The sequence below is a fragment of the Thunnus thynnus genome, chromosome 23 (genome assembly GCF_963924715.1).
Source record: "Thunnus thynnus chromosome 23, fThuThy2.1, whole genome shotgun sequence".
NCBI lineage: Eukaryota > Metazoa > Chordata > Actinopteri > Scombriformes > Scombridae > Thunnus > Thunnus thynnus.
Genome location: NC_089539.1, coordinates 19,994,514 through 20,020,125, shown reverse-complemented (window position 1 = coordinate 20,020,125; position 25,612 = coordinate 19,994,514). Strand labels below are relative to the sequence as shown.

Below are 25,612 nucleotides of genomic sequence, written 5' to 3'. Positions count from 1 at the left end.
CCTGGTCTCCCCTATTGGGTTTTTTTTTCTTCTTTTTTTTCTTTTATTGATTTTGGCTTTCATAAGGGACAAAAACAACACAAAACAAAAAGAAAAACAGACAAACCAAAAACCGCAAAGAAACAACAGAAGTAAATAAAAAGAAAAATAAATCACACATATCATACAATACATATCTATATGCATACATAAGACAATCACCAGGAAGGGAACTTAATTGAAATAAATAAATAGCTTTCATATGTTTAATTTCATAGGTAATTATTGACATCATTGTAGTTTTGATTTATCTTATACTTCCATTATCTACTTCATTATTGTTGATTTCATTCATCCGGAACCTGAAACTCTCCTAAAGGCCCCCATAAAGGTCTAAAAATGGCTTAGGAACCATGCTGCTGCAGCTGTATAATCAGACTTGTTTGTTTCGTTGGATACAAACAGAAAATGTCCAATATGTTTATAATTAACGAATGACTAAGCGTGTTTTGTATTGTTTCCTGCTGTTACCTGTTGTCAGGTCAGCCAATCTGCATAAACGCGCGCGCGCACGCACAAACACGCTCACGGGCTTCTTGGCAGCAGCAACGGTGATAGCTCAAAAAAACTTGAAACGCAAAGCCCGCGTACCCAGCGGTGGACAACAAGAACCACATGTGCCATTGTAATTCTGTTTCACAACAACCGTCCCGTGACATACCGATGCAGAGGGGGGTGTGGTGTCACGTGGCCCGGCGTTAAAAAGGAGAGGTGCCCCAGACAGACTCCACTGAAGCTCAAAGCTCAGCATCAAACCCAGACACACTGTTTACCTGAAGAACAGAGGATGGACGCAGCGTATAAGAAAATCAATGGAACCTACCCAGATGCAGACCAAGAACCAGGCACAACGGTATCTGATTCTTGACATGTTATAGTATCTGTTAAATGACTTAAAAAGTGCCTTGCATTTGGTTTTATCACCACTTCTTTATTTCCAGGAGCAAATGCATCAACTTATCCTTCTTTTCTATGTTCTTTTTGTCAGCATATGATTACTTTAAGATGAAAAAAGCAAGTTGTTGCATGTAATATTTAATCTACTAATTCAAATCTTTTTTTTAATGCAACAACAGTGAAACAGTCAGTGATAACTGGAATATTCCAGGTACAACAGGAGACAAAGACAGGAATTGCAAAAGGTCTCTCAGTGAATAGAGTAAAAAAAAAAACAGCTGATGTTACTGAAAAATGGACAATAGCTAATAGTATACGTGCTTAATATGACAAGTTCCTGCAAAATCTTCTCCAAATACGTTTCAAACTTTTTAAAGAAAATGCTTCAGGTGAAAAAAAAAAAGGACAAATGATCAATAGAAAATTCACGTGCATAGACCTTTTTACTCACTAAACCTCTGTGGTTTTACAGAGAAGGAATTCCTGCACACTCTTCCTCTTTAAATTCTGTTTTTGTTCAGTGGAAGAAAAAAAATCTAATGAATATGAACTAAAATGTTAAATCTGGACTGTGCAGGAATTTCCTCATCTGTAAGATATTTTGCTTTCCTCTGACGCACCTGCAGATGAAATACTGGATGTTTTTTTGTCCTTTTTTTTTTTTTTTTCTTCTTCTATTTGTTAAGGAGCATGTGACCCTGACAGCGTTACTGCAGGGGTCAGAGATGAAAGGTTAAAGGTGTGACTGTGTAAGATCAGAGAATGTCGGATGTCATGGTTTCAACTAGATTTCATGCTCTTTTTTTTTCTCCTACATATGGCTGTGATTAAACACAGACACTCAGATAAGATCAAAACACCAAATCAAACAGAAATATCAAGAACTGACATCAGGAATCATCGTTCCTGTGTATCTGTATATCTCGCTTTGGTGTTTTGAGAGCTGAGTATGGGTTTGGTAGAGTTACACTGCCAGATTTATGGTTAAAAACACATGCTTTTCATCCCAGTGATCATAAGGAGATCAAGATGATGACTATAAAAATGTCAGTTTTGTTTCGGGCAATAACTGCATTTAATATCCGTTCTTCTCTGTCATGTCTGAATTCTACAGTACCAGTAGTATTAGCTGCTCCCCTGACAATTCCACTTTTGTAAAACATAAAGTCCAAATCACAAACTCCATAAATTTCTGCACAACTCCACATTGATACACCGAGTTATGACTGTGACTGGATTGTTTCTTTTCAGCGGAGGCGAAGGGGCTCCATGTACCTGGAGGAGGAGACCAACAAGAAGTCTGAAGTGATCTCTTGCATCTTCTCGCTGAAAGAGGAGGTCGGAGCTTTAGCCAAGGCCCTGCGGCTCTTTGAGGTAAATCCATTTTCTCCACTGGCAGCACACATACATGTCACCCCTTCACTCTTATCCCTCGAATCCAGCTTATTACGTGATAAGACTCTTAATTATCTGTCATTAGTCACCCCCACGGCAAACATACTGTAAAACTGGCATCATTAGAAGAGTTATTCCTCCTCTAAGAACATGAAAACCTGGTTCGGCTTGACCCCCAAGTGATGAGGGCAAAATTACTAGCAGTTACTCCTGCATTTAACAACCAACCAGAGGACGGAGGAATGTTTATTAAGTGTTTGGGTGGTGTGGCCTAGTTTGGGTAAAACTAATCTCTTCATGGTGTGGTTAAAACACACTCTTCTAGTTGCTAAGAATGACTTTACATCACCTGATCTCCATTGTTTTAAAGGTCAGTTTTATAATGTTTTATTTAATCATAAGAATCCACAAGATAATTTGTGTTTGATATGGTTTAAAAAAAAGGAGGCTTCAAATTTCCACATCACACTTTCGTAAGATGCATATTGGACCATGATTGGCTCCAAACTAGTTGTGACGTCATGAAATGCCGCTCGTACGTGCAGATTTAAGGTGAACACACTTTCATGAGATGAATGTGAAAACAATTTTCTAGCGTCAAACTCTGCACAGTGAAGCTCAAACATCCATGTAAAGTAACAGTAAGAAAAACTTAATTTTTTTGAGTGAACGTGAACTTTAAAAGAGTGTAAAAAGCCTGAATGTGTAAAAGAATAATGGTCTGATCCAAACAGAATTGACCATCAAGCTTTTTCAGGTCATTCACGTCCGTAAAGTTACTGATTAACATTAAACAAAACAAGCTACACAAACAGAACATTTAATTACATTTCCTTGAGGTACTGATATATTACAGTGTTCATTACATCATTTCAAATAGTTACACCATTTAATTCTAACCGCTTTAGTCAGAAAAAAAGCATACGTATGATTATCTGTAGTTGTTTTGTTCCAGTTCTTGTGCTCATCTCTCTCCCTTCAGAAAAAGAAATTAAACAAACGGAGCTTATCTCAGATGTTTGTCTATCAGTCATGTGCAAACAAGATAGGTGGTTCTTTGATCCACAAACCCACCTCCAATGTTCCTACAATAATGAAATACTCAAACATTGGACTGAATGTGACTCAGCCTCCACGAAAATGATCCTCTGTCCCACTGATAGTGAACTGATCGACCACTGGTAGTTTGCAGATTTGGGTAAGAACTAAGTGTACTCACTCAAGTATTGAACTTTTGAATTTTATGTGCAAAACATATTAATACACTGCAATAGACTAAACTACCCAATATTATATAAAATAGAAATAAAATTAGTCCACCATAACCAGCTACAGTATTAAGCCTCTTTCAAACATAGTTCCTGGTAAATTACTGGGATAACCTTTCAGACACCGCGAGTGATTTTCACTATTCACACATGCAGCTACATTGCGGAACATTTTCGTCTTGCACTATTCACACATGACATGGCAATGCTGGAATAGATGGAGCAAGGTAGAGTCCAGCAGATGGCGGTAATGCAACACTTATGGATGCAAACAGACATAAACTCAACAGAAGAAGAAGACGAAACTCACATAACTCAGATCAAACTTTCAAACTAGGCAGACTTGATCAAATATAAACCGACATTATGTTACTGCGTTGCTTGTTTCTAAAATCAAATGTTTCCAGAAACATATTTTAGTGTACGGTTTAGCCGTAATATGAGAAAGTTCCAACTCGCAGTACGTTGCCCACATGTCCAGTCTTGTGATTGGTTCGCTCATTCCAGTTGAAAGCATCTTTTGTTAGACAGACGTAACCCTTTACGTGCTTGTCCCTGAATGTTACTGCTTTTATTCATAACACGGCCGTACCAGCATTTTCCCTGAAATGTTATCAGGTCTTGAGGTGGGAAATAGGTGGTGCAGATTTTCCTGAATATCCATCCCTGCTCCCATTCACATATGATTCCATGCAGAAAATGTTCTTGAACATTTCAGGGATAGACTCACAAGATTGAAAACAAAATGGTTAAAAATCAAAGCTGCAATGGCCGAGATATCCTGACTTATAGTCCCTAGTATAGGTTAAGCTCCAAAAAGCTACTGGATCCTGTGTTTCCCATAATGCAACTCAATAGTGTCTTGTATTAATGGACCAGTGTGTAATATTTAGGAGGATCTGGTGGCAGAAATACTGACAGAAATGGAATATAATATTCATAAGTATGTTTTAATCAGTGTATAATCACCTGAAAATAAGAATTGTTGTGTTTTGGTTACCTTAGAATGAGCCCTTATATCGACATAGGGAGCGGTTCCTCTTCCACGTAGCCAGCCATGTTGCGCTGCCATTTTTCTACAGTAGCCCCGAACGGACAAACCAAACACTGGCTCTAAAGAGGGCCTTTCACATTTTTGCGAGTTTCGTGGCCACTGTAAATTCTGCCACATGCTTGGAAGGGGAGAGGAGGGGTATTCAGTTTGTTGCAATCTGCAACCTCACCGCTAGATGCTACTAAATCCTACACACTGGTCCTTTAAACCCTTCTTGCGTCCTAAATGCGTACTTCTTTCAAATCCCAAGACCACCACTTTATAACGCAGGCTTTCTGTCAAAAAACTTTAAGACTTTGTTGACATCACCATAATAATAATAATAATAATATCTTTACAGATAAAGCAAAAGTAGTACAATGCAAAGCAAAGAAACAACACAAAAAAAACCAATAGAGAGATGATAAAAAGATTAAAAGACAATACAAAGATGCTCGAAAGACAACATTAAATAAAAGAAAGTCTGTAAAAATGGGTTTTAAGACGTGATTTAAAAGAAGTCACTGATTCTGCGAGCCTTATATCCTCAGGCAGGTCGTTCCAAAGCCGAGGGGCCCTGATGGCAAAAGCACGGTCAACTTTAGTTTTAAGCTTCGACACCATGATATCATCAGGGTTATTTTTCAATTTGGAAAGGTCCCTGCAGAGCCACAAAGGACATTGTACAACTGCTTTCAGAAGCAGAGTAATACTCCTCACGATGAGTAAACTGAATTTCATGTGTAAAAATTGGTGGAGTGCCCCTTTAAAATGTTGCTTATGTAGTAACACATCAGTAATAATGATCCACCATAATAAAATTACATTGAAAGTGACCATTTAGTATAACAAGCACTTCAATTTTTGATACTTAATTACATTTTTCTAATAAAACTTGAATAATTTTACCAAAGCATGATTTCAGATGCAGGATTTATACTTTTAATATAGTATTTTTACAATGTTTGCTGTATTGTTGCAATAATTTAGCGAAGGATACGAATACACAAGAAGGTCAGCATGCCACTTTTTATTCACAGGTGGCTCAGATCTTATCGATCTGAGCCACCTGTGTGTACGTGACTGGATGAAGGCTCGAAGGCTCGAAGCAAACACTGATTGGCAGCACCTCCATTGTTTGATCTTCAACATCGATGTCATATCAAGGTTCGAGTTTGCTCTTCTTGCAGGCAAAACACAAAGTGTGCCTCCCGAATATTTCGCTGGAAACGGTCCAAAAAACATGCAAAACATCCCAAAATGCAAGATGGTTTAAATTAAAGAAAAAACATATTGCGGGAAATTCTTTTCTTGGGGGTAGATGTGGGCGTGTTGAGTCTGATTAATACCAAATATGAGCCAAATGCTGCTCTGCAAATGCAGCAGTAAACATCAGGATCCTCTTTGAACCTATGAGCTCGCATTTTTCAGATCCTCCCCCTGCTCCACCCCCTCCTCCTCCTCCTCCTCCTCCTCCTCTCCTCTTTCCAGCCTGTCTGTAAAACAGACCAAATGACCCCCAAACCATCGACACACCCCTCCCTTACTCCAATGTAACATATGTTGATTCCCCTCAGACTACATCAGTGCTGATAGTCTGAAAAACACAGCTTTAAAGAGAACGCACTGCACTTCTCCCTCATTTTCTCTGTGGAGCCATGTGCTAACGTTTAGCCGAGCATCTATCATGTGCTCATTTTCATCTCGTGTGAGTGTCTAATCTCCATATTTCATTATGAAAGTCCTTTCTGAGACCGCCACATTGTTTATCCGCTTGAGACTCCGGCGCATGTGACATGGCAGCGTGGTTTTCATGTGACGAATCAGATCCATGGAGCGACCTTGACCTTGCACCTCAGTCAGGGTGACAGAGGGGCTATATCACCTGCTATAAAGCAGAGGGAGAGCTCGGAAGGGTACAGAAATCTGATAAAACGACCCCTGCATCCAGCTGCTTTAGGATTTAGTCATGACTATGTTAATCTGGACTGGGTCACCGATAACACACATGCAGAAATATTTCTCTTTGTACACGGCAACATCACTGAGCTCTCTGAGCTTTTTTCTAAGGACAGGGGCCACATATTTGGTTCCAAAGCTGATCAAGTGACCTAATATTTATCTTACTTGACTGTAGAAATGTACATAGATTGTAGCTTAATCATTCCAGTTTATTGTTACAGTGCACAAACAAAATATGAAAAGGGCATCAACCACATATTGTGAAGTGAAACCACTTTTGCACAAGCCATATTTCAATTTTTTAAAGCTTAAAAATCTCTTATAATTTTCTGTATCTAGACCACTTTGTGATTAGTGTAGATTTAAAAGTCAATAATGCATAATAGCCTTTATGTGGTCTCACTTCATGAGTGTCCTGTATACATAATACATTCAGTATAGGCTGTATAAATGTTTTTCTTCAAAATATATCTTACCCTTGACTTTGTGGGGAATAATTATGTGAATAAAGTTGAATAATTGAAAATTTGAGTTGCAAAATATTAGCGTTTATCACCTTTGACATGCACATCAGGCTACAGTGAATCTGCTGACAGTGACACACAGCACATCACAGAGAAAGAGTTCATTCGTTCTTTTAAATGCCAACCTGGACTCGTTCCAGGTAAACTCATTTCTGCAGTGACTCCTGGGGGATGCAAGCCCACATATGGCCCTTACTGTGATAGACAGAATAGGATCCAGATGGGAGAAAACGGGAGGCCCCTACTCACGCCCTCCTCTTCACTTGGCCTATAGTAAAGAGAGAACAACATACTCCCTCTCCCTCCCCAAAGTTACACAAAACAAAAACACATTTTTTGAACCTAATTGCCACTTAAGGATAGTCATGCCTCCCAGCGTAATCCAGCGCCGCTGTGTCTAAAAAAAAAAAAGAATCTGGAAACATCCCAAAGGTCTTCTTATGTTCGTGCTATAGAATAAGAAATGTATTTGACGATGTTGAACCAAACCTCTACAGTGTGTCCTGAATGCTTTTATTATGCGTGTCCAGTTGGCTGGCTGAGTGTCAGTTTTCAGAGAGAGAGTTCAAGGCAGCTCTGACCCCGAGGTCACGGTGGACTCCACAAAGTCTGATAAATAGCCATCGCTTTAGTGACCACACGACTCCATCTAGTGGTCAAACGAAGGCAGTGCCGCAGCCTGATAGAGCAAACACATTTTCTGTTGTTTGCCACAAAAGTGTTTATCTTTTATGCAATCATTTTTTAAATAAAATGGATTTCTTTCTCAGAGATGGACAAGCTAAACAGCTAAATAAACACTCTTTAAAACACCAACAAAGATCAACCCAGGTCTCACCAAAGTCCTGTGTTTCTGTAAACTGCAGGACAAGGGCATCAACCTGACGCACATTGAGTCCCGTCCGGCGCGGATGAAAGACCAATATGAGTTCTTCATCAGCGTGGACTCCAGCTGCTCCCAGGCCTTGGATGAGGTCATCGACGGCCTGCGCACACAGATCAGCGGCCACGTGCATGAGCTGTCACGCAACAAACAGAAGGACACAGGTGAGGGAGTGTGTGCACAAGCGCAGTGAGGAGGATGTACAGTGAACAACAAAACCAGGAATCCTCAACATGATAAAAATATGTATAAATGTTTATAATATATATGGTGGGAGAGTTTAGAACTGGATGCCACTGATCATCATATGAAAACTGATAGAGAATAAGCTGATCCTACATGTGATCTTGCAGTTTTTATCACTATATGAGGAGCAGAAATCAAACAAAAACCCTTAAAATAAATAGAATAATAATAATAATAAAGTTTATTTGTATAGCATCTTTTAAAACCAATGTTTCAAAGTGCTTTATACACAACAAACAATAAAAACCGTTACAAGAATCAACAGAAAATTAATTGGCAACCATTTTGATAATCGATTAATCATTTTGAGTCATTTTTTTAAAGAAAAAAATGCGAAAATTCTCTGATTTCAGCTTCTCAAATGTGACTATTTTCTGGTTTCTTTAGTCTTCTATGACAGTAAGCTGATCAGTGAGCAGTGATCAACATTTTTAACCTTTTTCTGACATTTAATAGACAAAACAACTAATTAATTAATCAAAAAATAAATAATCATCCGATTAATCCATAATGAAAATTAGTTGCAGCCCTAACAGCAGTAAACACCAAGGTTACAATGTGCTTTACTGACACACAAGATAAAAATATACAACGTGCAGCCTGTAAAACGTAATAAGAATATAAAAGTGTCACATAAAAGACATAAATAGAAATTAGTTTTAAGGAAAAAGGAGCCCTTACAGCAAAGGCACGATACCCTCCAGTCTCAAATCCAGACACAGGAACAGCCAGCAGGTTATTGTTTGGGCGACTCTGAATCTAGAGCCTGAAGCCTTGGTTCAAATATTTAAAGTAATCAATAAAATTTTTAAATCAATCCTAAAACAAATTTGTAGCAAGTGTAGTGATGCTGCAGCTGTTACTAGTTGGAGTCTGTTGACTGATCTCTGGTTTTACTCCTGTTTAAAAGACCATCATCGTTGTAGTCCAACTGTGAGGAGAAACAACTCCTGCATCTATAAAACCTGTTGAATCTTGGAAATATTTTTGAAATAATAAAACAAAACAACATTCAGGACTCATCTGATCTCATTTATCATAAGTAAGTAAGTCACAGATTATTGTGTTGCACAAGACAAAACCCCTGTGGATGTACAAGACAATTCAAATGAAAATAAAAAATAAAATATCTAATCGACTTGGGGATTTGATGCGTGACTTTGGTTAACCGCACCCGAGCTTATGTCAGTGATTTATATATATTTTTAAATAAGATTAAATTGAGACTAACACAGCTGAAATGGTCCATTTATCAAGTGAGCACAGTGTTGGGTGGCGTTTTATGAACCGCCCCAGCCAGACTTGGTAATAGACAGCCAGCGTCGCAGATAAGACTGATGGTCCATCGCCCTCATCTAGACCCCTTTATTAGTTGTTTCCAGAATGACATTAGTTTAGCTACTGAGGACCAACAGGCCTGTCAGGAACAGAGGAGCTCTGTGTCTCAGTCCCAGACTAACACAGGCAGCGAGAACATGCCAAGGTCACGGCGGGCTGAGACAGACAGGGCCACCATGGATCCTCCTCTGACCTCGGCAAAGACGCTGGTCTACTGGTCAGGGTCAAGTGGACGATGGGATATTTATGGCCTGTTTTGGAGACGGCCTGTTTATCGAGGAGCCTGGCAGGGGCCTATTGTCTTCCCGGGCCCTCGGGCTGGACCACACGGCACAAATGTAGATTAATGATCGGGCCCCAGTGTTTTTGAGTGTCATAAATCCGTATGAACAAGCAGATGCTCTTTGTGTCCTGTTCTGCTGAGTGTCAAAATGCCACGGCAACGAAAAGAAAAAATCCTATAGGCAAAACATCGTCTTCACCATCATCATCAATATCAATTTGTACTAATTTATATCAGGCCAGAATTATACAATATTCAGTATAATTATATATAATATCTGGGGGTTTTTCTTTGTAAAATGTCAGAAAATGAGAGTTCAAGATGAAAAATGATTCAATTTACAAAGATATAAAATTGAGAAAAGCTGCAAATCTTCACTTCCTGTGCTTTAAAAATGACTTAAACCATTAAATAATTAGAATTTTCTGTTGATTGATTGATTACATCCTAATCAAACATATGCCAGTTACACTTTTTTCTAACAGTGAGTATCTTAGAATGAATATTTAATTGATTTGACCTGCATAAATACAAGTTGAATAAAAACATAAATTACTGACATTGAATAACTGTTATTATCTTCCAGTGCCATGGTTCCCTAATGACATCCAGGACTTGGACCGTTTTGCCAACCAGATCCTCAGTTATGGCTCCGAGCTGGATGCTGATCACCCAGTAAGGACTGACTCATCCATCACTGTCTGTTTGCGACATCCTGCCTCTCTGCGTGTGTGTGTGTGTGTGTGTGTTTGTGTGTGAATTTGTGTGAATACATGTCCACTCACGCCCACATGTCTTATGAAAGACAGGCCTGCGGAGATGACAGGCCGCACTCTGCCGTCTATTCTAATGGAAACTATCTAGACACACAAAATTGATGTCATTGCTTTAATTGAGCCCCTATAATTATAGATAATTGCTCCCTTTTGCCACCGCCATTAAAGCGAAATGTATTCATCATAAGCTGAAAAACACTCTACAAAGGCTTCATTTGAATATGTATTTGCGTGCTCTTATTAGAGACGGAGTGCATAATGCTGTCAAAGGCCACAGGGTTTAGCCTTAGCAGAGGATTTCCTCTCTTTGATTTAGTTGTGAGTGGCTCGGCTCCGATCATGAGATCTAACATGGCTTTCCTTTGTGTGTGTGTGTGTGTGTGTCCGTGTGTGTGTGTGTGTCCAGGGCTTCACAGATCCAGTCTACAGGGCCCGCAGGAAGGAGTTTGCCGACATCGCCTACAACTACAGACAGTAACTACTCTTAAAAATGTTTCTTTTTGTTTTTCAAGCTTGGAGAAAAGTTATGGAAGAAAGATTTTTTTTTATAATCGAGCGGCTGATTTATTTCCCTGCTTTGCCTTTAAAATGATCGTAAACAAATAAGGACAAATTATAGGGAGCCGCTGGTGGATTTAAAGGGCCCCTGGTCTTTGTGTGTATAATTGAGAAGTATTATTCACAGGCACTACAAAGAGCATCAAGCCCAGTAAAAATGCCCACTGAGGTGGTTCACATTTACATACTGTAGCTGTCTAATACTGACAAATAATGGAGTTAAACTGTGCTGATGTGGTCCATCATCATTGGGGAAATGTGGTCACACAACCGAAACAACCGAATAATTTAAAAAAAATAGAATAAAATACTAAACCGACAACTTCAAAGTGTTCATTACTGTGTGGAGTTTAGGAATATAAGGATATTATGTCATTAGGGTGTGTAGTGTAGAAGCAAAAAGACTTATTTTGGCAACTTTTATAGTGTGAACAAATTACCAAAACAATGAAATAGATTTTGTTGAGCCATTATAAAAAAAATACTGATACTGTATATGAACCGAGGGTTGCTGTTGACATGCAGACCTACATGAAAAAGTCTGTAGAGGGTTTATAGATATGGAAAAAATGCGGATTGTACAAAAAAAACAGAGATTTTTGTGGGCCAGCATGCTTTAAATTATTCTGAAGGCTAAAAGATCCTCTCCAGACATGTTTTAAGACGTGTGAAAATCCTCAGCTGGGGACAATAAAAAGTGTCTGACAAGTTTTTTCCACAAAAAATGTTCAGTAACCTTGTTCAAAATCCATAAATTGACATCTACTCCTTCTCCCCCATCGAAAATAAAAAATCTATGAATATTTGTTTAACTGCTGGACACAAGATGTCTCCTGTTTCACTGTAAAGTCCAGTCTCAGTGTTTGTGCACTGGAGGCTTCATCACATTTGTGAAAGTTGCATACTGGACCACAACTGGCCCCCAAACTAGCTGTGATGTCACAAAACATGGTAAACGCTTTAAACTCAGATTTTCAGTGAGCACAGAGAAACTTTCCTCCTTTAAAAGATGAATGTTAAAAAAGGCCTCTAGTGTCAAACTCTGCACATACATCATTCTGCAAACATCCAACTGAAGGAACAAGGTCATAGACAAATATGACAGTCCCTCCATAAAACGTGCTGCATGCGTGTCTTTTCTTCATTTTCCTGTGTTTTGTCTATTTACATCCCACCATGCTTCACTTTTTATATACCAGTTTATAACTATTAAAACCCTTGTGTCTTTGTCCCAGTGGCCAAATCATCCCCAGAGTGGAGTACACAGAGGAGGAAAAGGTCACATGGGGGACGGTGTTCAAGGAGCTGAAGACTCTGTACCCGAGTCACGCCTGCCGCGAGCACAACCGGGTCTTCCCCCTGCTGGAGAAATACTGCGGCTACAGGCAGGACAACATCCCCCAGCTGGAGGACGTCTCCCGCTTCCTGCAGTGTAAGTCCTGTCTTCATCACCTGTCATCTTCATCACCTGTCATCTTCATCTGTCAAGTGTGCTGCCTCGTCTCTGACTCATGAACGATATTGTGATTTTTATCTTTACTTGTCTGCCTTAATTCAGTTAAAAATATATATTTATGTATATTATTGTCATTATTATTTTCTCATTGACTGAGTCATACAGTCAATAGTGTGAATGTGGGAAGTAGGTCCTGCTCAAATGCCCAACTTCCTCTTCCTCCCTCCCTCTCTCCTCTCACTAACTGCTCTTATTCAACACAACCAAACACTCATCCTCCTCCTTCATCTCTCCGCTCCTCCGCTGCAGCGTGCACGGGCTTCCGGCTTCGCCCGGTGGCCGGTCTCCTCTCGTCTCGGGATTTCCTGGCCGGGCTCGCCTTCCGTGTCTTCCATTCCACGCAGTACATTCGCCACAGCTCCAAGCCCACGTACACACCTGAGCCGTGAGTGTCGAGAGTCCATCCTCAACCGTTGAAAGAGGGAGAAACACTGTATATAATATAATAATAATAATATTAAAGAAAAAGAGAGTTTTATTTAAGTTTTATTTCTTTTTTATTTTATTTTTCATAGGGATATCTGCCATGAGCTGCTGGGTCACGTTCCTCTGTTTGCTGACCCCAGTTTTGCCCAGTTCTCACAGGTAAATAAGCATCTTATCATAGCCAAAAATCTATTAAATATAGCTTAATTTACTTATTATATACTGTGTGTATATACAATAACTTTCTAATTACATATCCTGTTACCTCTAAGATCTGTTTTTGTGCTGCTGCTGCTGCTGCTGCAATAAAGAATCAATTAAGTGTTATCCTAACATCTCTTTATCTCCTGAATAGGAAATTGGTCTCGCTTCCCTCGGTGCCCCTGATGAGTACATAGAGAAACTTGCTACTGTGAGTACTGTGTACAAGAGAAATATTAATATTAGATGAACTAATCAGCATTTGGCAGCTTCTAATTCTGGTGGATTGTATTGATATAGGCTGCATTAATTTATAATTTCATCCTTGTTGCACCAATTTAAGTCAGGTGTGTTTTTCACTTGTCCATCCCTGAATGATAGGCTTTGTGTAATGTTTAATGTTTCATTTTTGGGGTCAGGTTACCCAAATCACAAAAAAAAACAGATCTTCTCATGTAGCTGTGCTATGGAGATAGTTTTGGTTTCATTTGCCCAGGTTCTGAGACACGTGTCTCTGAGATTTCTGCCGCCATGCACACTGTGAACAGTTTCCATTGGAAACAAAGAAATATTCACCATGAAAACTGACGACACTGAGGTCTGTGTATGATCCATTAATGTCAATGCTGTGAGCATCATTTCTATTGTATTGTGCAGCAAAAGAAATATATGATGGATATTTTCAAACCGCGTCAAATAAAAACCAAAACTATGTGTTTTTTTGTAATTTGGGTGAACTGATCCTTTAAATCTTCTCAAGTATTGGGTTTCTGGATTCCAGAGGAGCCTGTTGAATAACCATAGAGCCTTGCTTGTCTGTGTTTACTGAATCGTTGCCTGGGTTCGGTGTATAAATCATATTTTATGAACCTCATGTCTGTCCTCAGGTCTACTGGTTCACAGTGGAGTTTGGCCTGTGTAAGCAGGGCTCAGAGATCAAAGCTTATGGAGCTGGCTTGCTTTCATCGTTTGGAGAGCTGCAGGTAAGGAGGAGGAGGGGGGGAAGGGGGGGTGACACAATTGTTAGAGTCATAAGCTGCAAGAAAGCAACCTGTACGTCAGTTTCAGTAAACATGGACCCCCATGTTAAATGGTTTGCTTTCCGCCTACCTCCTGCTGACTCCCCATCTGTTGTTATAACACATTCGCCTTGTTGCACAACCGCAGCGGTGCAGGCAGTGGGTTAGTGGTCCACTCAGATTCGGGTTTAATGTGTCACTGGGGGAGTCGGAACGGCGGCCTAGGCTTGCCTGCCCAGCGGGGTTGTGGGTAAAGTGGTTCACTGGGTAAGTGTGGGCAGAGAGAGGATGAACAGCGGGCGTGTTATCCAGGTCATAAGTTACATCAGCCGCTGTCAGGAGAGGATGTGCACTCTGCAGATCCTCACATCAGCAGAAAAGCCGTACCTTGAATCATGCTGCACTTCCTGTTTACAGACGACGCGACGGAAACACAGAGACTCATTGAGAAATCGAAACCTGTACAGTTTATTAAATATATCATTTCTACACTGTTTTCTTCTAGTACTGCTTGACAGACGAGCCCAAGCTCCAGCCTTTCGACCCAGATAAGACCAGCCTCCAGAAATACCCAATCACAGAGTACCAGCCTGTTTACTTTGTTGCTGAGAGCTTTGAGGATGCCAAAGAGAAAGTGAGGTATGAAATGATGCCTGATTTTAAGCTTTCCTTTTTCTCCTGCAGTGCATTTATATACAGGAAGTTCAGGCTACATGCAAAACCTGTTGAACTCTGATGTCTTTCTCTGTCAACAGGAAATTTGCAGCCACTATTCCCAGACCTTTCACAGTGCGCTACAACCCCTACACCCAGAGTATTGAAGTGCTGGATAGCACCCAGCAGCTCAGCAACCTGGCAGACAGCATCAATAGTAAATATCAACCCCTACATCAGTTATTTTTGTGTATTACTCATGATCTAAAGCTTTAGTTCCCAACCTAAAATGAAGCAGTGTCTTCCTGTGACACAATCATGATTGGTGTGACTGATTGGGCCGTTTGTTTTTTCGAAATTTAAACTAAAAACTCAGCAGTGTCTCTATGAAGCAGATGTACGATGTGATCGATCAATGTGTCACCTGATCCTGACACATCTTGTTACTAGATGATGGTTTAAACAACCGTTTCATTCATTTAATATGTGGTATTTGGTGTGTGTGTAATGCCGAACCCCATTTACCTTGAAGCTTAATAAGCCTAATATGATATTTTAGAGCTGCAACGATTAGTTGATTAATTGCTTAGTTGATCGACGGAAAATTAATCTGCAACTGTTTTGATAATTGATTAATGATTTTAGTCATTTTTTAAGAAAAAAATACTGAACTTCTTTGATTGCAGCTTCTCAAATGTAAATATTTTCTGGTTTCTTTAGTCCTCTATGACAGCAAACTGAATATCTTTAGGTTTTGGACTGTTGGTCAGCACGAAACAAGATATTTGAGGATTTGAGGATCTTGAAAATAATCGTTGTAGTTTCAGCCTTTTTATATTTAATAAAAGTGTAGTTATTTCTTCTGATGGGGTAGGTGCTCCTTATATCAGGTGAGGCGGAGTAGAACATAAAACACTGTGATCAATAGTTTTATTTTGAATAATTTATAAGAGGTAATATTATCCAGTTATTCACAAGAAAAAGCAATTATAGAAATGTCAATATATATATAGCATGAGTGTTTTATTAGTCGTTTTGATCATCTAGACACTGATTTTAGGGATTACACATTACATTCACATCATGCTATATTATGATTTCTTTTTACAATTTGACATTTTTCCTTTTATTTCAGGTGAAATGGGGAAACTGTGCGAAGCCCTGCGGAAGCTGGAGTGACGTATCGTCCAAGCCGAAGCGCTCAGAGAATCTCTTCTTCTCTTCATTGAAACTGTCCTTCATTTATTAAGCTGCTGGTTTGTTGCATTTATGCTTAGCATGCTTGCAAATTAGCTTTCTTTATATTAAAACAAATATACGAGTCAAATAATGACAATATTACTGTAATCCAATTAGTAGGAAACATTGTCTATGTATTTTAGTGGCATGTAGCCTGTTACTTATGGACGATAATAAGGAGTTTGTGGCGTCAACAGCCAAAAATTTCGCTGTCAATATTTGTTATTATAATATGCTTTCTCTGAAACAAGAGGGTTTTGTCAATCAACATCTCCTCAGTGATTTAATGAATTTAAAACCTAATATGTGAACATTTAATTTTGCTTCTTAATATAATGCAAAACTTTCTTTTTCCATTTTTTCTATGCATTTTAGAGATATTTTTGTCTCTATAGCTTTCATTTCGCTTGGCTAAATTAAATATTTTGTATATGCATGAAATGTTTTAATGAAACAAATAAATAGATAATTCTCCTTTTAGACCATCCTCTTTATTTCTGTTGTCATTTTTTACCTCTATTGGTCATTATTACATATCTATTAATAATATTATACAGAATTATTACTGAAAGAATGAATGAATGGACGTTTTTATTATGGTTTCTTGCAAGATACCATAAATTCTAGTAAACCAGATGCAGGATGCTGCTTCAAACAATACAACAAGCCCAGAAATAAAGAAAACCACCTCAAACAACTTTCACAGTCAAACCGTCAGACATTCTTGGCTACAACAAAATTATTAAATCTCTGACAAAAACATTTTCTGTATAAATAATGGATAAATCAGAATAAATACTTACTAAATTGCCAGCTTGCCTCCTTTTCCAGACTTCTGAGATGCAGTAAAAATACTTGAAACATTAACAAGCATTCCAATTTTTGGTCTATCTGCACAATATTTCAAGAGTTTGCTGAGCCATTTCATGGAAAACTGACTCTTAAATCATCACCATGTATGTAGTAGGAAAAAAATGTGATTACTTACCACTCTTCCTGAATAACACAGATATCACAGTTTGTTTTCCTCCTGAATACTGATGAAAAATTATATGTTATATAGTACATAAAGGCATCACTGTTTTTAAAATGTATTAAAAACTAAAATACTGATAAATTAAATCAACCAGTCAAACAGCATCAAGTCACCTTTTATAAATAAGATGATGTAATATTTATGCAACCTAATAATGACCTGTTTTGGTTGAGAGCATCTCTGATCCATAATGCTGTTTTGGTGCATCACTGCTAAAATGGGCTATTTTCCTCCTAATAGCACTATTTTTGTCCCTTGAAGAAAATGTATCATCATGACGCAAAACAGGCCTTTAAAAAAAACAAACGCACGTGCTGTGCTTGCGCAACTCATCTCCATAAAGCCTTCAGATGACAGGGTATTTAAACCTGTCCGCGGCGCTGATGATGGCACACACACTGGGGGCTCCTGTGACTCTGAAGCCTGACTGGTCCAGCAAATCCCACATAGATGAAGACTGACAGCGTGGTGCAGACGGCGCCGTTTAGCGGGAGGAAGCAGAGTCTGATCGAGGATGCTCGCAGGGAGCGCAGCAGCGGCTCCTCGGGCTCCCCGGGGCCCTCCAGGTACGGAGACAGCTTCGTGTTTGAGGAGAAGGACGGCAGGGTCACCCTGAACGTCCTGTTCGCCCTCAGCAATGAGAAGAACGCAGGATTCTTCAAAACGGGGAAAATATTTGAGGTAAGCGTCAATTACACAGCATCCATACCTTTGACTTATGTAGAACTAGCAATACTGCACTATAAAATTATTCTGTTATAAGTAAAAGTCATGTATGTAGGTATATATATAGTGTTACTGAAGTAAATGTAGCAATACCACACTGTAAAAAAAGTCTGTAACATGTAAAAATCATGTATTTATAATTTTAATTAAGCAAATGTAGCAAATACTGCACTTTAAAGAATATTCAAAGTAAACGTCATGTATTTGTAATGTTAATGAAGTAAATGTAACATATACTACACTAAAAATATTCTTTTACAAGTAAAAGTCATGTAATTTAAGTTAAAGAAAAGTAGCAATACCACACTCTAAAAAATATTCTGTTACAAGTAAAAGTCATGTATTTATAATGTTACTGAAGTAAATGTAGCAAATACTACATTAAAAATATTCTGTTACAAGTAAAAGTTATGTATTTATAATTTTACTGAAGTAAATGTAGCAAATACTACATTAAAAATATTCTTTTACAAGGAAAAGTCATGTACATACAATTTTACTTAAAGAAAACCAGCAATACTACACTGTAAAAATGTTCAGTTACAAGTAGAGGTTATGCACAGTATTTATAATGTTACTTTAGTGAAAGTGGAAAATACTACACTGTAATAATATGGTGTTAGAAGTAAAAGTCATGTATTTATAATGTTACTTAAGTAAAAAATAGCAAATAATACATTATAAAAATATTCCGTTACAAGTAAAGGTCATGTATCTATAAGGTACTTAAGCTTAAGTACACAAGTATTAGTAGAAAAATGTATTTAAAATGCAGCCCTTGAGTGGTGAATTATTATTACTGATGCTTTCATGTGCTGTAAATTCTCTGTTTCTGTTAATTAGTGAATCATTCTAACTAATGTTAGGTAAATAGTTTATAAGATAATCGCATGTTTTGTTTGTAAGTTCTGAGAAGTAACTAGTCAGCTACATTATTATATCTTTGAATCATTATTAGTGGTGCATTTAAGGTACTTTGATGTTGTAGTTGGTCAAGTGGATGGTAATGTTATACTGTTGGGTAGTTTAATCTATAGCAATGCATCATATTTATAAACTGATCATATGTTTTGTTTGTTAAATCTTAATCTGAATAGTATCGATCAAATAAATGCAGTTGGGTGAAAAGCAATGAACTATAAGTGACTCATGAGTGACAAGATATTATTCAGTCATAGTGAGAAAACATCTTATTAAATGACAGTATTGTGGAAATTGCATCTCCTCGGTGGACCTTGATGTTTAGGAAATGAATACAATATCATTTCTGGATGTAAGAGTATTTTTTCTGATGCTTTTTCTCATTTTTTTACCCTTGCAGACGTTTGAAGCTAAACTTCTCCACATTGAAAGTCGACCAGGGAGGAAGTCAAAGAACAGCACAACAGACCTGGAGTTCTTCATGAAGTGTGAAGTTCACAGCTCTGACCTGGATGTTTTCATCAACTCACTGAAAAGAGTGGTCGATGACGTTCGCTCCATCCCAGAGGAAAAAGGCAAGTGCATGATTTTATTATTACGCTTTCTTTTTAATATTAATGTCATGCAATGTTATCAGGCCTCATTTATCCAGTGAAAGCTCCTTGTTTGTTAATGCTACTACGTGTTAATAACATGCAACCAGGCCTTTTACAAAAGCATTAATTAGTTCTTTTTTTCCTCCTGGCAACGTCACAGTTCCCTGGTTTCCCCGACAGATAAAAGACCTCGACAGATGCAACCTGTTAATAACCAAATTTGATCCGGATATGGACCAAGAACATCCGGTGAGTGTCTCCATTTTTACAGTAAAATTTCACTTTCATTTCATTTTGCTGTTTACTGGTCAGTCATTTTTTATCAATGACCATACAAAAAAATAGCCTGTTTATGGGGGTTTGTGTCACATGTCTTTTGCAGGGCTACAGCGACCCAGAATACAGAAAAAGACGTGCTTTCATTTCTGAGCTTGCCTTCAGATACAAACAGTGAGTCTAACAGAAAATCCCCTCCATAAAGCTTTGAAAATCACTCAAATATTCTTTAATAAATCAATTTTGTTTGTTGCAGGGGGGACTCGTTGCCCATTGTGGAGTATACAGCAGAAGAAATATCCACATGGTGAGGATTGACAGCAGAGATTATAGATGCAGATGCATGGTTGGGAATGATTAAAGTACAATAATGTGTTGATGCTGTGTTGTTTTGTTTAAAGGAGGGAGGTTTACCAGAAGCTGCGGAGTATCTATCCCAGTCTGGCCTGTCGGCAGTTCCTGGACGGTCTGCAACAGCTGGAGAGAGAGTGTGGCTATGGAGAGGACCGCATCCCTCAGCTCAGAGAGGTTTCCGCCTTCCTCAAAGGTGACAGAGATGAGGAGATTGAAAAAGTTCAATTAAGAACGGCTTCTACTTTCAAAAAACAGCATACACCAGATTTAAAAAAGTAGAATCAAGATGTTTCTGACTTCCTAAAAGATGACAGAAGTAGGAAAAAGTAGAATTAAGACAGGTTTGTCCACCTGGAACGTAACAAATACTGAAAGAGTATAATCAAGAGAAGTTTCTGGCACTCTAAAAGGAAAAAAAATGATTCAATTGACGTTTCTGCTGCCCTAAAATGAGCCAGAGAAAGGAAAAATGAAATCAAGACATGCTTCTGCTATTACAGGTTTTCTACTGAGAGATAAAAAGTCAGACAGATGTTTTTGCTATCCTAAAAGATTGCAGAAATAGAAAAGTCAAGTCAATTTGATCTGTATAGCTCAATATTACAAATCACAAATTTGCCTCAGGGAGCTTTACAATCTGTACAAGCTAGACAGGTGTCCATGCTCTACCAAAATAAACAAATGTTAGGTGAGAACAGCTGGGCTCAAAGCAAAAAAGAAATACTGACAACAGTCTGATAACAGAATGAGACAAAAGTGCTGAGAAACATCCTGCAATGCCCGAAAGGTGTCAGTGTGGTGATTATTTATCTGATGCGCCATCTTCTATCTGTAAATACTGCATGCATGAACAGTTTGGAAGGCTGCACCTCACAGTTACAGTACAAGTAATCAAAATGTATACTCAGTTATCTGCTACAGCATCTGTAGCACACACAGGTAACAAAATGTGAACAACTTGTAAAGTTCATGAGGTCACAAGTCCAAGTTTTCTTCTGTGTGACATGTAAGATGAAAAACAGATCTCAGCATTTAAACAGTTGATGTTAAACAGTTTCCCGCTCTCAATTATGTCTCTTTACAAAAGTAAAGTTAGCATGAACACAAATATTAGATAATACTAAAGCAACAAAGGGTCATTTCAGCAGTCCAGACATTACATCAACTATCCTTCTATTCATGGACCTGAGATAGTCAGAGATGAAATAGAAAGAAGGAGGAAAGAGAGCCAGGAATAGAGATTCAGAAATGGTGAAGAGACAAGATTACCAAATGAGAAAAAAAACTTGTGAATTTGTGGATATTTAAATGCTTCTGTTGGCTTTAGTGTCAGTGTTTGACAGTTTCTCCCCTCTCTGCTCCTCTAAGAGAAAACAGGCTTCCTGCTGCGTCCAGTAGCCGGCCTGCTGTCAGCCAGAGATTTCCTCGCCAGTTTGGCCTTCAGGGTGTTTCAGTGCACGCAGTACATCCGTCACCCCTCTGCGCCCATGCACTCCCCTGAGCCGTGAGTCAACCCTTTATTTGGGAACTATCTTATGCATGCTTGTATTCATCTGCTTTTCCTGTTACTGACTTTCAATTTCCTCTCACAGAGACTGCTGTCATGAACTACTCGGCCATATTCCTATGCTGGCAGATAAAGAATTTGCCCAGTTTTCCCAGGTAATTGAGTGTTGCATATTATTTTTTATTGATTTAGCTTAAATTGAGTGTAATCTAGTTGTATTATCTTTAATAATCTTCAATTTGAACACCTCCAGGAGATTGGACTTGCCTCGCTTGGAGCATCAGATGAAGACATTGAGAAACTGTCAACGGTAGGTTTTACTTTATTTAGATTTCCTGCATTAAATGAGACAATATTAGAGTACTTAAGTGTAATTTAATCATATTTAGAAAGACGTACATTTGTATGAAGGGACCTTAAGGTAAAAAACATCACAGGAGCAGGAATTTCTCCTCACTGTGCATTTAATGGGTCTTCAATGCCATCTAGTGGCTAAAGCTGATGACTGCATGACATGACTTAAAACTTGCTCATATGCCTTCTTCTCTTGTTCTCTCCTTCTTAGTTATACTGGTTTACTGTGGAGTTTGGCCTCTGTAAGCAGAATGGAACGGTGAAAGCTTACGGCGCTGGACTCCTGTCATCCTATGGCGAGCTCATCGTGAGTATAATCTCTATGTTCACTCAGATATTTTGCTGTAGTGTGTTCTTCATATTCGTTTCTGCTTGGTGTGCTGACTGTCATTGACCTGTACTTCCAGTACGCCCTGTCTAATGAGCCGGAGTACAAATCGTTCAACCCAGAGGAGACGGCAGTCCAGCCATACCAGGACCAGACCTACCAGCCTGTTTACTTTGTGTCTGAAAGCTTTGAGGATGCAAAGATTAAGCTGAGGTATATATTTATTACTTTATGATGAATACATTACTGTTGTTGGTGGGAACCTTTTTCCAACTGTGATATAGTGATGCACCTTTCCAATATACCAGATCACTATTAGGCCCATTCTGACCTTAATAAGAGGATGGAAGAGATGTTATTATGAAATTCAGTGTTTACGTACAGTCACGCTGGGCCGCCAACTCAGTTTTTAGTGTCACAGCAATCATGCAATTCGTCAAATGAAGTTACAAGATAAAAGTGACTATGTGGGTTTTAAAGAACAGCAGTAATGTACAAATAAAAGCTAATGTGTAACCTAATTTCTACTCTTAAAACCTAAATTTGTTACTCTTAAGCTGTCCACTCCTCTGTAACAATAAGACTACACTAGGGCTGCAACTATTTTTATTATCGATTACTTTTTCAATTAACTGTTTAGTCATTTGGTCAATAAAATGTCAGAAAATGGTGAAATGTGTAGATCACTGTTTCCCAAAGCCCAAGCTGATGTCTTCAAATGTCTTGTTTTGTCCTGATAAAAAGTCCAAAACCAAAGATATTCAGTTTACTGTTAATGAAACTAAAGAAACCAGAAAATATTCACAGTTGAGAAGCTGGAATCAGAGAATTTGCATGTTTTTTCTTCAAAAAAATTACTCAAAACTATCAATTGATTATCAGAATAGCTGATGATTAGTTTTCTGTTGACTAATTGTTACAGCTGTAGACTACACATAAAATTGTAGAATCATTTATAATATCTAAATTAATTTTCCCTGTTATACCCGTCATACTGTGTACATGTTTATTAGCCTAATGCTAAATTTGGTAATTTACTGTGTATAATCAATACATATTTAGACTTAAAAATATGGCCCTAGTTTAAGTTCAGTTTATATTCTTAACTTTATTTTAGTTTTTTGTTTCTTATCAACTTCCATTTGTTTTGTTTTGAACACAATTTCCTATTATTAATAATTAGTAAAGTACTGTATCTATAGATGGCACCAAATTAAGGGAAAATCTGAATTAAAATGTATCCTATGAAGTTTTCTTGTAAACAAACTAACAAAGTTTCTGTTTACATTTAGTGTTACTCACCAAAACACATAGAGATCTAATAAAGAAAACATTTTGAAAGCTGCATTGTTTACATCCATGTTTATGTGCTCGCAATCTTCTTCTTCTTCTCTGCCTTTGCTGGTGCATTACAGCCACCTGTAAATCATCTGAATAGTGTGAAACCAGTGACAGGCCTGAGCATTGCATCAACCGCGTACACAAGCGCAGACAAAATAGGGACCCACTCATAAAAACATTGTTCCATGGTACTAATAGTGGTGAAAAACTCCGCAATGTACATTTAATGAGTGGAGAAATATAACAGATGCAGATCCAGAGACTTGTTTACATTGTGTTTTTTCTCATATTTGTCACCCATCTGAATCTATGCATCTTCCTGATACTGAGCTGCATTCATTCACTCCCACAGGAGGTACTCTGCAACCATCAAGCGTCCCTTCGCGGTGCGCTACGACCCCTTTACCTGCAGCATGGAGGTTCTGGATCAGCCCAGTAAGATCCAAAACGCTCTGAGCCAGATGAGAGAGGACCTGAAGACCCTGCACAGCGCCTTGGAGAAGCTCAGCTCATCTTAAGGTCATAAACAGACATTCTGCAGAGAAGTCAGGCAGATAGAAACACTTGCAAGCACAAGGTTGCACGATTGATACATGTACATGAGATGCACTATAAATGAATAAAACATGACAAGCAGAAAATCACAACGTAGACAGGTTTGTGAGGTTCCACGTGGGCCATTTATTTGTGTATAATGTATTGTGAAGATTATGTAAAAAGAAATAAACATTTATTTTCATGAAGATATCTCCTCAAACTGTCAGTGTTTTGCATTCCAGAGAGACAGGAAAGAGAGAAAAGGTGCTGAAGAGAGAAGTGTTGTCTTATGTTTGCCAGCAGGAGGAATAAGAGAGAGAGAGAGACTGAACCACTACAATACAGGGCTTGTAGGCCATTTTCTAGCTTTTAATTCCAAACCAACTATTTCCATTTGGAAAATTCTTGGAACCCATTTATCTTCATGTGTTATTAAGCAAAGGGAAGGAGCTAATTATGAATGATTTAAGTATCATGTTCCCTCTGCTGGTCAAGGCCAGAGCCAGCACTGAGGCCCAGCACATCAGTAGGGCCAGGTCACCGGGACCTCACAGTCGACCACAGCACGGTCCGCAGGGCTGCACTGCTGACAGATGCTCTTCTCTCTTTATTTCTCTTTCTCCGTGCGACTGGAGAATTTGGCCTTCAGGGTTTTGACGGACGTCCAACGTTTTGATCTGCACAAAGGCGATAATGCGTATCAGAGCCGCGCACGTCAAAGCTTTCCCTTGAAAAGACAATTCATCCTTATCTGCAGGACTCATAAAGCATCACCACCATCAGCACGGTGGCTGGCAAACCCTCCGAACGGCCACCTTGTGTTGGGAAGCGTTCCCTTCCCATAATTCCACTGTACAGTAAATCAAGCCCTGCTCCGGCCTCCCTGGGAAAGCCTGTGTTTGCAGAGTAGAAAAAATTGTGTGTGAAGCGAGCGAGAGAGAGAGAGAGAGAGAGAGAGAGAGAGAGAGAGAGAGAGAGAGAGAGAGTGGGATGAAGCAAGTGGGGGGAAAGAGTGATCTACTGCTTGACAAGTGTGCAGGGACACACACATGCACACTCTCTCTCCAACCAAAAGTCAAACACTTTATAATTTCTTGTATCTCATTCTACATCCAGCGCCCTCAAATCAACAAATCCCCATGAAACCACCGCCAGGATCCGAATCTGCAGAGCGCTAAACAAGAGCAGGTTGCCGCGGCAACAAGGCGACCAGTAAGGGATCCAGCTAGATTCTTGTGCCTCGCGTACTCGCCACAAATCCCAAACGCTGTATCATCCTGACTCCAACCATAAGTGTTTCCTTTATTGATGTCATGGCCATCCCATCCCTACGCTGGCTTGGTTGCCTCCTCCAGGCTGGAAACAGGGTCATGAGGTTC

At 38.8% G+C, this 25,612-nt stretch overlaps 2 protein-coding genes across 2 annotated transcripts; both read left to right on the top strand.

Annotated features, from left to right (window-relative positions):
• The first annotated feature begins 755 nt into the window (after positions 1–755).
• Positions 756–16,731, top strand: pah (phenylalanine hydroxylase). Its single transcript, XM_067581861.1, has 13 exons — positions 756–892; positions 2,188–2,310; positions 7,985–8,165; positions 10,455–10,543; positions 11,051–11,118; positions 12,438–12,634; positions 12,968–13,103; positions 13,234–13,303; positions 13,500–13,556; positions 14,233–14,328; positions 14,870–15,003; positions 15,120–15,235; positions 16,154–16,731. The coding sequence occupies exons 1-13, from the start codon at positions 827–829 to the stop codon at positions 16,195–16,197; spliced, it is 1,377 nt and encodes a 458-aa protein (XP_067437962.1). The 5' UTR covers positions 756–826; the 3' UTR covers positions 16,198–16,731.
• A 729-nt stretch (positions 16,732–17,460) lies between these two features.
• th2 (tyrosine hydroxylase 2) lies at positions 17,461–24,439 on the top strand. Its single transcript, XM_067581863.1, has 12 exons — positions 17,461–17,974; positions 19,341–19,515; positions 19,697–19,785; positions 19,919–19,986; positions 20,069–20,119; positions 20,214–20,359; positions 21,535–21,670; positions 21,759–21,828; positions 21,927–21,983; positions 22,239–22,334; positions 22,435–22,568; positions 24,049–24,439. The coding sequence occupies exons 1-12, from the start codon at positions 17,744–17,746 to the stop codon at positions 24,212–24,214; spliced, it is 1,419 nt and encodes a 472-aa protein (XP_067437964.1). The 5' UTR covers positions 17,461–17,743; the 3' UTR covers positions 24,215–24,439.
• Positions 24,440–25,612: the final 1,173 nt, after the last annotated feature.

What these genes read in the sequence shown, in the direction of transcription:
- pah (XM_067581861.1), top strand. Translation starts at nt 827, where the DNA reads ATGGACGCAGCGTATAAGAAAATCAATGGAACCTACCCAGATGCAGAC. An exon ending in CAACAAACAGAAGGACACAG is followed by an intron (nt 8,166 to 10,454) that starts GTGAGGGAGTGT and finishes ATTATCTTCCAG; the next exon opens with TGCCATGGTTCCCTAATGAC. An exon ending in CCTGGCAGACAGCATCAATA is followed by an intron (nt 15,236 to 16,153) that starts GTAAATATCAAC and finishes CTTTTATTTCAG; the next exon opens with GTGAAATGGGGAAACTGTGC.
- th2 (XM_067581863.1), top strand. Translation starts at nt 17,744, where the DNA reads ATGAAGACTGACAGCGTGGTGCAGACGGCGCCGTTTAGCGGGAGGAAG. An exon ending in CTCCATCCCAGAGGAAAAAG is followed by an intron (nt 19,516 to 19,696) that starts GCAAGTGCATGA and finishes GCAACGTCACAG; the next exon opens with TTCCCTGGTTTCCCCGACAG. An exon ending in GCAGAAGAAATATCCACATG is followed by an intron (nt 20,120 to 20,213) that starts GTGAGGATTGAC and finishes TTTTGTTTAAAG; the next exon opens with GAGGGAGGTTTACCAGAAGC.